General features: G+C 35.6%; 1 protein-coding gene and 1 long non-coding RNA gene across 2 annotated transcripts in view; one reads left to right on the forward strand and one right to left on the reverse strand.

Moving 5' to 3' along the window:
- Positions 1-5498, forward strand: part of LOC131483970 (uncharacterized) — a 25046-nt gene extending 19548 nt beyond the window's left edge. The window contains exon 3 of the long non-coding RNA XR_009247969.1: positions 4778-5498. This is a non-coding gene — a long non-coding RNA (uncharacterized LOC131483970). The remainder of the gene's footprint in view (positions 1-4777) is intronic.
- A 1039-nt stretch (positions 5499-6537) lies between these two features.
- The window catches only part of NDFIP2 (Nedd4 family interacting protein 2), a 68930-nt gene continuing 59206 nt past the window's right edge, over positions 6538-16261 (reverse strand). The window contains exons 9-11 of the mRNA XM_058682278.1: positions 15480-15546; positions 12529-12634; positions 6538-9880 (exon numbers count right to left, since the gene is read on the reverse strand). Coding sequence (XP_058538261.1) covers positions 12531-12634; positions 15480-15546 — 171 coding nt within the window. The 3' untranslated portion in view covers positions 6538-9880; positions 12529-12530. The remainder of the gene's footprint in view (positions 9881-12528; positions 12635-15479; positions 15547-16261) is intronic.

A 16261-nucleotide genomic window follows, 5' to 3' on the forward strand; every position in this document is an offset into this window, starting at 1 on the left:
GAAGCTGAGCAGAACATGCCTAGGTGTTTACATTTCAAATTTATCCATCAAATAAATTACTCCCCAGAGGAAGACCTAATAAAAAGGGAGGTCAGAAGTTATACTAATTACATTTCATCCACAAGGAAGAAACATCAAAAGTGGTGGAGGAACATCCCCCCATCTTCCAACAGTACATTAAATCTTAAAAACAAACAAACAAACAAACACCTGTAGTTCACAAATTGTAAAATATTAGCATTATTAGAAACATTTCCCTAGAATTTGAGGTCCCAGAGATTTGCCAAATGTAGACAAATGGCTGAAGTTAATACACAGGATGGAGCTCACATTACAAGTAATTTCTCATTCAGAATTTTTAATATTTGGCCTTTACTCTTGACTTCAGACAATGACAAACTAGGTTTATGTTAGCAAAAAAATGGTAATTGAAGGAAAAGGCAGAAAAGGGAGAAAAGGCAGGAAGTGAGGGAGGTAGAAACAAAAGAGGGGAAGGGCAACCGCTGTTAACAAGTAGGTATAAACAGTGCCAGACTTCTTTCTCTACATCTTCTCTGCATTGCGCTACAGAGTTGAGAGGGAAATCAATTTCAGAATCTGGAACATTAACAAGCAAGAGGTATGTATTTCTATAGGGCTTCATTACACATTCTTTCTTTAACTCTTTGAGAAAATAGGTTTTTTTCTGGGGAATAGTTTGGAGTGAGAAAATATGGATTTCCAGCTAACATTGAGGGGGAAGGCAAAGCAAAGCTCCAAACTGTACATAATCATTGCAAATACACTGTTAGGGAAGTGTCTGCACAGACTTCCCTGGTGGGGACAGCCAATGAGTCTCAGAGTCATATCTCCTGTACTGGTCAGAGGGCAGAACTCAAGGCAGGTGAGAGCGGAGATGGTGTTTTGGGGGGCCTATTTGGGCAGCAGGGTCTCTATCTAGAAAGCTACTTGGCTCCAAAGGATCAGACTTGATTTCATTTCTGAATATACAAACCAAAATCATAATTTGGGAGCTAGATTACTGTAAAAAGAGATTGCCTAATTCACCTGAACCATTCTCATTGTTGTTCCACCAAGCAATAATTTAAAAATGGCACCTGCTTCCCTAGCAAAATTTGTTGACAGGAAGTGTGGATAGCACTGAATGGTCTCTGCGATGGGGGCTGAATTATGGCTACTGATATTTTCACTAAGCCTATCTGTTAGCAGTTGTTGGGAAGTTAGTCGCTCCATGGGACTCCCAATTAGAGAAAAAAAAGAGAATGAAGGGGTGAGCAAAGCAGATGTAAACCCGCTGCTTACACTGCCACTGTATTGAGTTGACTGACAATCAATAAATCAAGTGCAAGGAGACTGGATGGTCAGTGATCCTGTGGGCAGGCTCATGTTGGTGGCTTCTGATGACCTTGAGCTGCTCTTCTGGGAAAATGGGTGGCTTTGGGGAAATGGATGGTTACACCTGTATCAGTCTGAATTGTTCTTAAATATCTGTAACAAAAACCTGAGTAACAATACCTAAGCAATTATTTTTCTTTGAGCAGAAAGTTGGAAGGTAGGCAGGTCCAGGGCTCATGCAGTGCTCTGTGATGTCAGCAAAATCAAGGATCCTCCTTTCTTACTGCTGTCATACTTAAGTCTATCAACTGTTGCTTCAATGGCACAATAGTTGCTTCAGCTCAAGATGTCACACTTGAGCTCAAGAAAGGAAAAACTGGGAAAAAGTGAGTGAGGGGTTGCCAACGTTTGTTGGTTTAGCCAGAGAATAGTGACTGCCACATCCTGGAACACAATTTTGGTCCTGAAACAAAGGGAATTAGTTTGAAACCCAGAATCATTTTGGTCTTCCCTAAACCTACCCAGCCTGGGTATTTTGTTGACTCCGACCCCTTTCCTCCTTATAATAACCTCGTTCCAGAGAACTTCTCACCAAAAATAGACCTATCAAAAGATCACAAAGCAGGACATCTAAATGCTGCAGATATCAGATCCTGGAATAGCCCAGCTCCCAAAGGCCCTAAAGTCACATGTCATGCCTCATCTAGAGACTAAAGAACCAAGAAAATAAACCTTGGTTTCTCAGGAGAAACAAAGTACATTTGCAGGAATAAACAGTAATCTCCCCCTGAGAGTGGTCTCCTGGGATACAGAGAAAAAGGCACATTGTCTCAGACGTTGTACCTCGGATCAGCTCACCTTCATGTGAAACCAGTTCTGCTGACATCATAGAAGACAGGGCCGTCCTAGTTAAAAAAAAAAAAAAAAAAAAAAAAAAAAGTATGTGGAAAAAGTCTGTAGGATTCTGTAATAGTTAACAGTGATTGCTTCTGGAAAGGGAGAGAACATTGGAAGGTATGTGAAAAGGAGAGATCACAGTTTATTCTAATACGTCTTGTACCAGTGTAATTAGAGAAGAGGGTGCTGTACCATCATTAACTTCTGAGGCCAGTAGTAGCTGCAGTGGCAAAGCGAGTGGTTCGCAGGGTCATGTGGAGAACCTCAGGTTGGTTTTGCAAGCGCTTCCTCTGTGCCGGGCACATCGGAGGCTAGGAAGCTACAGCAGGCATGGGCCCAGCCTCCAGCAGGAGAGATGAGGCATGAATGCAAATGACTGCCACACAGCAGAAAGCAGATTGATAATAACGGGGCTCATGAAGTGAGATGAAGTGTCATGAGGATTGGAAGAACGCTTATTTCCTTCTGAGGAGGACCAAGGAAGGCAGAGCATCATGGAAGACACGGCAAACTCTGAAATGTTTGTAATACATGTCAACATACTTGCACATCTGTTTTCTCTAAATCTAGTTCCAGTGTCACCTCTGTAGTGAGGGGAGCCCTGGTTCTCCCAGAGGTCAGTTCAGATCCATGATTTCTGTCCCTACCTCATATTAGCACATTTTTCTGTTTATAAATCTTCCTCCACTGGACCCTGAGTTAAAGGGCAGAAAGTATTTCCCGTATCCTGATGCACACACAGCTTGGCACTAGCAGCCATCCCATCCAGCCATTTTCTGAGCTGTGCTGGGTGTTGGGAGGCAGGCAAAGTTGAATAAGATTTAGTATCTGCAACTGAGGATAGAAACACGAAAGTCAGTAATGATAATGCGGTGTCCTAAGTGCCTTGATAGAAATAATACACATGGCTATGAAAACCAAGAGGACCAGAATCAGAGTGAGATGGTGAGAGAGAATGGCCTTCCCAAAAGCTCTTTTTAAAGAAGGTGGAAAAATGAATAGGGTAGATGGATTTCATGTGAAGGCAACAGCACCAGCCCTTCAGCATTCAAAAATATTTAGTTGACCCCAATTATAATCAGGGTAGAGTCTAGGGAGGGGACTTAACTCCCATCTAAGTATTTCCCTTCCAACGTAATAGACATTTTCGAAAATAAATTGAAGATTAAGAAACCATAATTATAAGAGAAAGCTGGTGAGTCCTAGAATTCCTAGAATCAGAAACAACCTGCCCACAAACTATCTTCCGATTGCTTCTTAACCAGGATTTCAGCACACGGGTCCCCTGAGCTAAAGCAATATGTCACCAATTACAGGTTTCCCCCGCTATCCAAAAGTAGAGCATTCCTATGAAACCTTTTGTAAGCCAAAATGTATAAAGCGGCAATTACCATAGATTTATATGAAAGCAATTACCATTAAATTTATTACCATTAATTTTTGAGTATTCCTGGATCCAAAAAATCCTCTCTCTCAGGCTTTCCTGGTACCTTAGGAGACATCTTGCTAACAAATGCACAAAACCAACCATGATAAGTCACAGATGCTCACAGACACAGTTCAGAGCTCTGGCGGCCTGATGCTGAGATACTAGGAGCCGGTCATGGGAAGCAGCTTGACGGGGCCACGCTGGCCACCTGGGGTGCACGCTGCTCCTTTAACAGCTTGCTGCAAAACAAATGCTGAATGCTATTTTTGCTTTTCACCTTTCTTCATTAAAGCTAAAATCCTCTTCGGATTTCTTTCAGTTAGCAAAAACGAGAACATAGGTTTTCACAGAAGTGAAGTGGCATACTGCAGACTTTCAAAAAGCAGGGGATACTTATAAAAAATAACATCAATACAAAAAAAAAAAGTAACCTCATTCCAATTCAACAGCAAAGCTTGGAGGGACTGGTTTGGGGGCCTCCACGCTTTGGCCTGGAAAGATCTGTGTGAGCTTCTTCTCTCCCCACCAGCTAGAGAGCTTTATTGCTCATCAAACAGGCAACTTCCTTCCCCTTGGCATGATTGTGTCCTTTAAAGTCAATTGTCACCTAAGAAATTTTGTTTTGATTCCACTTGCTGCAAAGAAGATACAAGGAACAAACATTAGATCAACAGGATATTATAATCACCCTTTTTGGCAGGTGCAATGCCCACATCAGGCAAGGGTCGGGCTTGTTTCAAATCCTTGAGGCATCTGCTGACACTAACAGGCAGTCTTGGTCAGGAAACACTGAGCAAAGACATAATATTGCCCACCTTTTTCTTTTGCTTAAACCTCCCCTAATCTTCAGGTACATGTTGTGCCCCTCAACAAACGGGTGAGGAAACTGAGGCTTTGGTTAAGCAAATTGCCTCAGCTTGCATGGAAGTTGATATTTGAGCTCAGGTTTTGTAAACCTGGCTCCCAAACCCAGTCTTTGTTACATAAAGCTGCTTCTCTTAATAATCCATAGGCTCCTCAAGGATAGAGAAGGGAAGGTGCTAGTGGAAAAGTAGTTACATTTTTTGAGGCAAAATCAACTGTCTGAAAATTAATCCAATTCTGCTCACTTTACAGGATTATGGAGAAAACAACTGCCTTCTCAGCACAAACAGTTCTATTCTGCCACAACGCTCCCACACTGCCCTGTTGATACAGCCCTGCAGAGCCTCGCTGTGTGTATAAAGGCACGAAAACCAGAAGGGCTCTCATTCAGAGAGGTCATAAAGCAAGAACTCAAGAAATGCTCATTAACTCTTTAAGATCTGTTTTATGTGCCTTTTCCCTTTCCCTGCAAGAAGTCTTCCATTGATCCTAACATTGTTAACTAATCACCTGTGTACTAGGAGCTAGCTAGAGAGAGCACACAATGGTGAAAAAGGAATCAGCAGTACTATCAGACCCAAATCCCGGAACTTCAAACTATGGGAAGGAAATGTGCTGTCCACTGGGCAGGTATATTGCACTGGACCCTCTGGAAGTTGAAGCTGGAATGTTAATTTACCCAAACTTCCAGGTGATTATAATGCACCATACACAGCTCTAAAGAGAGGTCCTAAGAATCATTCAATCAAGAATTCACCCCTGGAGATGCCACTCGATTAGGGAAATGTTAAGACTCATTTATCTTTTAAAAGTTCATACCTCTCAATGAACTGATGTTCTTTTCCATAATCTGCTGGCCATTTTAAAAGCTGGATTTAGGAAGTGATATTTCCCATTTATGCCATCACCAATGCTTGTTAGCAATTAGAGTCTCTAGGTCTTATCTCTGAATAAGATGAAAATTAAAATTGTAGAGCCCAAATCCCATACATAGATTTCATAGCCAAACCAAATCACTAAGCAGGAATTCAGATGGCTGATAAAGTAAGTTTGATGGGAAAGGAATGATAAATGTATTTCCACACAGGGGATTTATGTACAAGAACTGTTCTTGAATCTCTGAGTTCATACTTTCCAACAAGGTTATCCGCTACTTTTCATATGCTGAGGGCAGAGGCTCCTCCAAATTTCTTTGGAGCTTTGAGTAAACTTAATGTTTCTTGACTTTGCTATGCTTCTGACAAAGCTAAAAGAGGAAAGTATGCTGTAAGGATAGCCTATACCCCTTCTTGTGTCACTGAAGGTAAAATGTTGATTTTAAGTAAAACAAACACACAAGGAGTGGGAAAATAATGAGGTGACTCATTTTGCAAGTGTGAGAGATAGGAAAGCCACCTGTAAGTTTCTGTAAACCAGGAGTGTATGACGTTCGCTTGCCATAACCTCAACTGCTAAAACAGTAATACTCTACTGAATTTTTTTACGGTTTTCATGAAAATCAAGTGGGTTTTTAAAAGCTGGTAGCTCAATCTCTCAAAACCAAAATCAAAGAATGAAAGCTAAGCTGAAAACTTCAAGAAAGAAAAGTTAATGCAAACATGTGGAGTTCAAAATAAACATTTTTAAAAACTTTTATGAAGTATGGAATGAGCTTTTTGGTTTCTTTTTTTCTAAGTAACTTGAAGTTTTTTGCACTTTAGGTCTTATGTCCCAAATGAAAATACAAGCCCATAACACAGGCAGGTCTGGCCCATGGTTACCACTGATATTTTGCAAAGTAGCAATGAACATAAATTATTTCCATAAAGCTGGTTTTTTGCATTTATTAAAATTAAACTACAATCACCTCCCAACAAATTACTGTGACAAGTTAAATGTTGTTCCCCACTCTAACCTAATTCCATGCCAGGTGTTTTCATCTTAAATGACGTCTACCATATAACCATTTTGTGAGGCCAAGGTGGCAATAATATGTTGTCAGTCTTAAACTGATTTTCAAAAGGATGCACAGGTTCACATTTCCACATCTATAGAACTTTATTAACAAGTAAAACACATGTCAGCATGTTTTATATATGGGCAAGGATATTCTTACAATAATTGGCACATCATCATCTAACAGTTGAACTTTATCCTGAATGAGATTTTTTAAAAGAATACACTAACATTTCATATGTCGGAGGAATTATATAACTAATAAACAATTAACATAACATTTAACAGCAGTCTTAAAATATAAAAGCTCATTGTTTACTCTTTACTATAAGCAGGAGTCATTCCAATACAATTTCTACTTAAAAAGAAAAAAGGAAGAAAAAAAAAAAAAAAGATACTGTGCATATTCTACAGGCCAGACAAATGCACTGGCTAGGAAAGGCTGTGACAACAATTAACTCCTGACCTAATACGCCAGCTCCTTCTCCCAAAGGGCAGTGGGCTTAGGCAGTCACTTCGCAGTGAAAGGTATAGCTATATAGACACTGGGTTCATATAACTTTTTCTCCTTTTTAGGACACTTTTCAGAGAAGAGGCACTATTTAAGCTGAGAAAACAAATAATCACGACTGTTTCTGAGCAAGCTCAGGACATGTCACTCCAGTTAAATACAGTATCACATTCACCACTGTTATGTTTGTGCTTTGGGGGACAGAAAGGACCAGTTGAAAAAGACATGTTAAATTAAGAAACCCTGATTTTTTTTTTCTCCAATTGGACTTTTTGGATTTCACTTTTCCTGTGACGAAAGGTTTTGCTGGGAATTAGTGATTACTGTCCTAACAGGTTAAAATTTATGAACAACCTCAAAGGCAAGGGAGGTATCTCACAGTCTCAAAAGGCTAGACATTAGTTTTTTTTTTCTGTTAAATGGAGATTTTTATTTTAACTGAGTATAATATCTTTTAATTTCAAATTTCTAATTCGATCCTGAACACACTGTACAGAAAAATGTATTTTCACCTTAAATTCAGTTGATTTCATAAATACATAAAAATGGATTATCCTGGCCATAACTAGCTTATTCAAATATAATCAATATAATTTAATAAATATTCACATCAACTTCCAAGCCCCGATTCATATTCATTCAAAAATTATTTAGACATCCTAACAAAGATTCCGATTTGTGAACTTCAGGACGGAGTGCAAAGGTGGTTCAGAATCCCCCAAGCACAACAGCAGCTGCTCTACCCCAGCTCACAGCAAATGAAGGGAAGTGTGCAGGATTTCACAGATCCAGAAGAGAATGTTAAGTTTTTAAAACTAATATTCTGATGCCCCTGACTAATGAGATTTAAGGCTACCATTGAATTGTACCACTTAGAAAGCATCCGGCAACATGCACACTTGAACCTTATAGATTTGAAAGGGGGAAGAAAAAAAAAAAAAATCCAAACAGAAAATGAAGTTTTTGATGTTGGACCAAAAGTGACACATCCATAATCAGAAACCAAGTATAAATACCACAAGGACTAAAATACTACATTTTAATAAAGTGATGTGATAGGTGATCTAGTAATCTAAAATTACCATGTATGAAAGCTTAATTTCATTTGAAAATTACCACAAAAAAACAAGTACAGGTGTACAGGAACTTAATATGAGATAAAGAAGAGATCTAGTATTAGATCATATTTCTTATAAGTACATTCTAACTTTAATTTCCAAATCAGGTAACTAAATTAAATATTTTGTTTTCTTTACCCCATGCTACTGTTTGACCTCAAGGGGGTAACACAGGTACCTCAATCAACAATAAGGAATTCCATGCAGGGAGAATGAATGAGGAAAAACAACAGGCTCAATTAGCAAAACAAAACTGCATGTTTTATTTATCAAAGACAATGAAATAAATCAGAAAATACAGAGAAATACAAAAGAAGTTATAAAGTATAACTTATTTTTTCAGAAATGGAAAAATGTCCCTGAATACTTTTAGATGTATTTTTTAGTAGTCAGCGTCAAATAATAAACGAGCAACAAATTTTATATGTTCTATATATCCGTATTAAATGATTTTTAAGTTGAAAAGAGGATATAATTTCCATCATTTTTGATGTTGGCATTCAAAAGCAAAAACATAACTAAAAAGAAAACAGATGAGACATTAAATGATTTGCAAAATGGCAGTAGCTTATGAATGTAGATTCCAGTTGTAATAATGGTCACAGACACACATATTCTTGCAACACACACACACACACACCACACCCCCATATTCCACACGTTTCCATAACTTGAAGACAGATTATTCTGCATATCTCAATTCAAGATAGGATTTTTATAGGTTAATCCTATAATCAAAGCAAGAAGCTACTAGTACAAGTTCTGATTTGCTTCGTTTAACAAACTAAACCTCTAAAGAAAAAATTATTACAATCATAATTGAAAGATACTTTTATTGGCTTTTTAAAAGACAAATGCAAATGAGAGTATCTTATTCAAAAAATTAACTTTCAAAAACGTCTTAAATGAAATAAATAGAACATCTAATACAATCTCTTCCTCCAAGAATCTCTAAGATGGCAATGCTAAAAACCAAGCTTCTCAATTAAGAGTCCCTAAAACTGGCATGTCCCTTAAAAAGAAAAAAAAACAGGAAGATTTTTTTTTTTTAATAAAGGACATGTGGAATACCTACATTTGCTTAAAATTTGTCCTAAAACAAACTATCTTTAACACCCAAATTTTCTCTATATATTAAGTTCACTTAATTTTAAATTAAAAGATATCCAGACAGTTTCTAAAACAAAGCAGAAAGTAATTTATGCATGGTTATTTACAGAAAGAATATGCTAAATAATAATGTAAATATCATGTTCACAAATCTGACAAAGCTTTTCTATAATCAGCACTGCAGGTTTCAAAAACCTATATATAACAAAGGATGTTCCATGTGTAGAGTTACTAGATGAATCTAGAAGCCAGAAACTATAAAGCATTTGACATGGTTAATAATTTCATTTTATTATACTAAATGTCAGGTCAAAAGTCAATGGCATTTACATGCTGGAAGACTGTTTTTTACTCAGCTCTTTCAATTATACCAAACACCGACTGACCAAATATGACTGGACTTTACTGATACAACTTTACGGTCTCTTTCAAGTATACGCAAATCTTTTAAATGGGCACATATGCAAATGTGCAAAACCAATGAAATATAAATATTTAAGAGAATGAACAGAATTGGCCTTTAAGCATAAACCACCCTGCCATTCAATCTTGAAGATCTATCTTTTCTTCACTAATTTTTCTTCTGCTTTTAGTAGTCTTCTATTCTATTAAAGTTGTAGGTTTACAGATGATCTGGAAATTTCACATTGATATAAGAAAAGAATGTCTGGTCGATGTAGTCTAGGGACAAAGAAAGAATTAGTCTTAAAGTATATTAAAATGCAAGTATCTAAATGATAGTACAAAAACCCATTTTATAGCAGTAGTACATCAAGTATATAATGCTCTTTTGGTAAAGATGACATAAAACAGCATATATCAGAATATATTCCAACATTTAAGCTTCTATAGAAAACCATCTAGAAAATATGTATAGTATAGACTCTTGAAAATGCAAACAAGATAATCACAATACACTCAATATTATTTCTTGCAAAGACATTTTAGTGGCTAAAGAGAAAATTGACCTCTTCTAGGTAGAGGTAAAAGAACATTCTTTAAAAATGCTGGCTTATTTTTGAGAGAGAAAGGGAGAGCGCGCGTGCGCACAAGCGGGAGAGGGGCAGAAAGAGGAGGAGACACAGAATCTGAAGCAGGCTCCAGGCTCCAAGCTGTCAGCACAGAGCCCGATGCAGGACTTGAACCCACGAACTGTGAGATCATGACCTGAGCCTAAGTCAGACACTTAACCAACTGGGCCACCCAGGCGCCCCGAGGTAAAAGAACATTTAAAAGTATACTTTAATATTATCCAGAAATACAACTACATTCACTCTACTCTTCAGCAGAAATAAATAAATTATATTAGATAATGTAAAACTCATGTTATAAAGTTTAAGCGCTCAAATAAAAAAACCATACAATTTATTTATAAAAAGGATATTTAGTTATAGTAACTTTGGAACATTTTGTACTTGTAGACAGATACAAAAGTTAAGTGTTTTAGCAGACATTTTGCTTATGGAGTTCAAATACTTTAAAAGTTCAAATCAATTATAGACATGAAGTATATGGTGCTTGTTTTAAAAATAGTATAGAGGGAAAAGATATTTGTAAGCCATATATTCAATAAGGAGTTAATATCCAAAATAAAGAACTTGTATAACTCAATAACTGAAAAACCAAACAATCCAATCAAAAAATGAACAGAGGGTCTGAATAGACATTTTTCCAAAGACATACAGATGGCCATCAAGCACACGAAAAAGATGCCCGACATCACTATACATCAGGGAAACGCATATGAAAATCACAATGAGATTATCACCGCATGCCTGTCAGCATGGCTATAATCAAAAAGATAAGAAACAAGTGTTAACAAGGACATGAAGAAAAGGGAAACCTTGTGAACCGTTGGTGGGAAAGTAAATTAAGGCAACCATGCTGGAAAACAGCATGGAGCTTCTTCAAAAAATTAAAAGTAGAACTACCCTATGATCCAGCAATTCCACTTCTGGCTATCTGTGTGAAGAAAATGAAAAGAGTAATTCAAAAAGATATATGGACCCCTGTGCTAACTGTAGCATTATTTACAATAGCCTAGATATGGGAACTAAGTGCCCATCAATAGATGAATGGATAAAGAAGATGTGGGGTGTGTGTGTGTGTGTGTGTGTGTGTGTGTGTGTGTGTGTGTGTAAAATGTAATACTACTCAGCCACAAAAAAGATACTGCCATTTGTGACAACATGGATGGACCATGAGGGTATTATGCTAAGTGAAATAAGTCAAAGAAAGACAAATGCTGCATGATTTCACTTATAAATGCAACCAAAAAACAAACAAACAAACAAACAAACACAATAAAACAACATCCAGACTCATAGATACTGAGAACAGAGTGATAACTATCAAAGGGGAAGGAGTTTTGGAGTGAGGGGGGCAAAATGAGTGAAGTGGATCAAGAGGTACAAACTTCCAGTTACAAAACAAGTAAGTCATGGGGAAGTAATTTACAGCATGGGGAATACAGTCAATAATACTGTATTAACTTTGTATGGTGGCAGATGATAACTAGACTTACTGTGATGACCAGCTCACAAAATATACAAATGTCAAATCACTGTATTATACACATATATACAAATATAATATAATATATTACAAATTATATTATAATACAAATATAATATTGTATGTTACCTGTGTTTCAATAAAAAAGAATCTATTATAGAAAATAGAGATACAAGGTCCCTTCAGGTGAAGATACTACTGGTTACACACAGCCTCCAGAAACTCACTGGATAAGTAGTAAGAAATCCCTGCTCGTTTCTTTATTCCCGTTTATTCAAGTTGAAGCCTTCATTATTAGTATAAAGTGACACACTTCAAGTAAACAATATCAGAGCTCCTATTTTCTTCACACAGCTTTTAACTCTCCGATCTTGTTTGTTAAGATCAGTGCACAGAAAATTACTTTTCAATCACAAATTTGTTTCTTGTTTTCTTCAACACCATGTGTGACTTTCACATTGTTTTATACAAAGTGCCCATCCCTTCTGTGTAAGTGCCTTGTCCTATTTTTTCAACCTTTTAAATTTTGTGCTAATGGTTACATCCTGTGGTTAATCTTTAAAAAAGAAGTGTAAAAAGTCTGACTTAAAGTTTGCTTATTCATTGTATTTTTAAAAAATTAAAATTTCCAAAGAAATTCAATTTTTAAAATCTACTTTAAAAAGTTCACAACTTATTAAATTTTCATTAGTTGATTAACAGTATATCAATATATTAAATATGCTAAATTTAAACAAACAATATGAGTGCACATTATATGCATCTGGTGAATATGAATACATGAAGGGAACAGTTAATATGTTAAGATTTCTTACCTCTATAATAAGAAGAAATACCTTGTTCTATGAGCAGCTGCCATACTTTCAGACATGTTTCTGACTTTTAGATAATTAACAAATCCTCTGAAGAAAAGAAGCAGGCCTGAGAGGTTAAAATCACAGATACATTATGTTCTTATACAGAGGGGTACCACAAATTTAAAATAGACAATTATAAACAAGATCCTCTCGGCTTAAAGAATTTAATCTGTAAAATTCCATTCATTCCATAACCTATTTTACATTATAATGATAATGTCATCTTGGAAAAATTTAATAAAAGTTTACTGCCTCCCAAAAATTCTTTCAATTTGTTAAGTCCAGATGTATCTAAATTAAAGTAAAGCAAATCCAGCCATGAAAATCCAGAATTATAAAAAATATATACATTCATTCCATTTCTTTAAATAGAAAAGTTACCTAATGCATTTAATGTGATTCAACTCAGAGAAATCCCATTTTTATATGAAACTTTTCTTTTTTTTGTTTTTAAAGAAATTTCTGGGTTTTTAAGTTTGTTTATTTATTTTGAGAGAGAGCAAGCAAGAGAGAGGGAGAGAGAGAGAGAGAATCCCAAAAAGGCTGTCATGGTCAGTACGGAGCCTGATACGGGGCTTGAATTCAAGATACATGAGATCATGACCTAGCTGAAGTCAGATTGACTGACTGAGCCACTCAGGCACCCCCATATAAAACTTTTCAATTAATACAACTACTAAGCAAACTTAAGACATATTTGCTAATATAAAGTATTCAAGAAGGAATATATGCATGTAATTTGCTAACAACTGTGGGATAAAACCAAGAAGCCTGTCTAGCAATATCAAGTGCCTGTCATCTGTTAAATCTGTATTTGAAGACATGTGTGTTACATAAATAATTAATTATTACTTCTTATTTTCAAGTAATAATAAAAGACTAATTTATAATACAAATTTACATAAGAAGAATCAGGAAAGACTTATGAAGCAACCACTCTAGTGATTTCTTAAATGATTTGGGATAGGTCTTACTATATCTATTTAGTATTCTCTGTAATAGGAATTTTAAATAACAGCCATTTGCTAACAGGTCTCCTTAGTAATTGAAGGAGAGCAAGCATTGCCTGTGAAATGCTTCTAAGTTTCAGATGAAAAATATTAGTTAACCACAAAAAGCATTAGCATTATTAGTAAATTCTCTGATATTACGCATAGAATTCTAAGAGAAACATTTACTAACTTCAGTAAATATTTAACTAGTAATGGGAGGGGATGCAAAACAAAAACAGAAGATATATATACATATAGCAAATATATACAAATGCAAAGTCCCAAACTAAATTCGTACCCCAAATGCAAGACAGTAACCAAAGTACTAAAAAAGAGCATGGTTGTAATAAACGAAAAAGATAGAAGATACACAAATAATGACTTAAACAAGTGGTATAAATTTCAGCTAAATCTGATCACATCTGCTTCCCATATCCTAACTCCTTCCATTTGTGACTCCCACTCTGAATTCCACCCTCGTGCTCCTGCAGATGCTGTTCAAAGATAATGCTATTGTGATCCAAATGTAAAAGCATTATTGAATAATGTAAACCAAAATTATTTGTGAAATCCCTCCTTTTGTCTATGAAAACTGCTGTTTCTAAGACATATTTTATTCTGCTCAACCATTTTCTAAAATAAGCCAATTCATACCTAGAAACCAATCAATCATTCAGCAGCTATCGTTTCTCAGTGTTCTACAATGTACTCAACATTCTTCTGAGTATATGTGAGAGCAACATTTTCATCATGGATTAAATTTCCGTATTTCCCTAAATGCTAGATAGATTATGGTTCTGATGTGGAAATGAGGTCATCCTCTGCATTCCACTCAGGCCTATAGTAAGGTCCAATCATTAATAATATATTCAGAAGCAACTATACTCACCTAATATGCTTAAACATCTAATAGACTATATATTTTTTTCACTGTTAAATAAGTAGCTCAATAACGATCACAGAATTCAGGCAGTCAGAACACAATTAACAATGCAAAAAAACTGCCTAAACCCTCATAAGAGTCTGGCTCCCTAACAAAATCACAACAGCAGAATAATTTCACTATAATTATTAAAGAAAGAATACAGGATCTTTAGTGACCTTATCTGATCGCAAGAATTTGTTTCCATAAAGATCCTAAAGATCCAATAGCAGGACTAAACAAAAACTCAATGAGAACACTGCCACCTACTGAAATGCTATTATTTTCTGGTACAATAATGTTCCTAGAGAAATGTGGGCTTTTAAACTTCAGTATATTCTTCACGCCAGTAAATAAATTTGAAATGTGGATTAAAGGCATCATGTGATTTTAAGATTAACTTATCATATATCTAAAGTGAAAATCACCAGGCAACAAAAATTGGAAATCCATAAAATTCATCAATATTAATAAAAAGACATGCCTTGTAAGAAGAAAACTCAACAGAAGTACTGGGGTCGTTAGGCATGAAGTCTTCTGCCTGGCTGATTAATGATTAATGCAGGGTATGTTTCAAAAATATAAAGAACGTTTCAATGTTCCAAAAATAAGTAAAATGCATAGAACAACTATCCTACTCTCAACATCTCCTAGGATCGTTAAAAGAAATTATGCATGTATATTTTCCAAGATAAATGCCGAAGACATTTTTAAAAATCATTTTAGGGTGTTCAAGTTTTATATATTTAATTATCATCCAACCACTGATTTTTTTAAATCGAAAGGCTCTGGTTTTTAAATCCAAAATCTAGAGTACTATGTATAATTACCCAAATAGCTTAGATGATTTAAGTGCTAGGACAGGAGAACTTTACAACAGAAAAATTATTACCACCTAAGTTCCAACACAATGGGTTTACATCTTACAATTTGGGGAAATATCAAAGTTAAACTAAATGTAAATTAAACTGAAATTTAATTAAGAATAAACTTACCAAGTACAAGAAATATCCACCAAAGCCAATACTGTCCATTGAAATATCCAGTAAAATAATCAGAAAACTATGGAGTGAACATAAATATATTAACCATATTTATGTACCTGAATTTGAAAATGAAAGATCAGCCTCAATTTCAGAATCATGTACCTCAAATAATCTCTAGCACTTAACACAAAGAGAAAACAAAATGCCTAATACATTATGTAATACATACATAATTACTTAATACATTATGTAATATATACATAGTTACTTGAGAAAAAACTCTTTAAAATCTTTTATACAATAGCTAACAAACTTATACAAAGTATTTTAGAAACAAAAATCAGTTTCAAGATGCTTGTAAGAAAGAAAGGTAAATTCTCTGTATCTGAATCCAACTTTCTCATTAAAGAGTTCACATGTCGGTTCTTTCTTCATAATCTCTAAAAGCCACAACTACCATCCCAAACACACTACAGCAACCCGCTGCTTTAGATATTAACACCAAAAGCCACATTAGTTTAATCTTATCAGATGGGGATGTTCGGCTGACCTCTAAAAAGAAGAGCTTTTGACCTTCTGTACACCCCCTACTGTTAATCACTGCCAAGAATACTAGGCACATAAAGACCCCCAACTCATTAGACTCTTTTTATTTTCAAACTAGATGCTCCAGTATTCAGCTCTCAACAGTGAGCTGAGAACAGCTAAATGAACCTTGAAGTGGCATTTCAACAGTTCCTATTAGTGACCACGGTAGACAGTTTTATATGTTCTGTAAAATGAGAATATGA

The sequence above is a fragment of the Neofelis nebulosa genome, chromosome 1 (genome assembly GCF_028018385.1).
Source record: "Neofelis nebulosa isolate mNeoNeb1 chromosome 1, mNeoNeb1.pri, whole genome shotgun sequence".
Classification (NCBI taxonomy): Eukaryota; Metazoa; Chordata; class Mammalia; order Carnivora; family Felidae; genus Neofelis; species Neofelis nebulosa.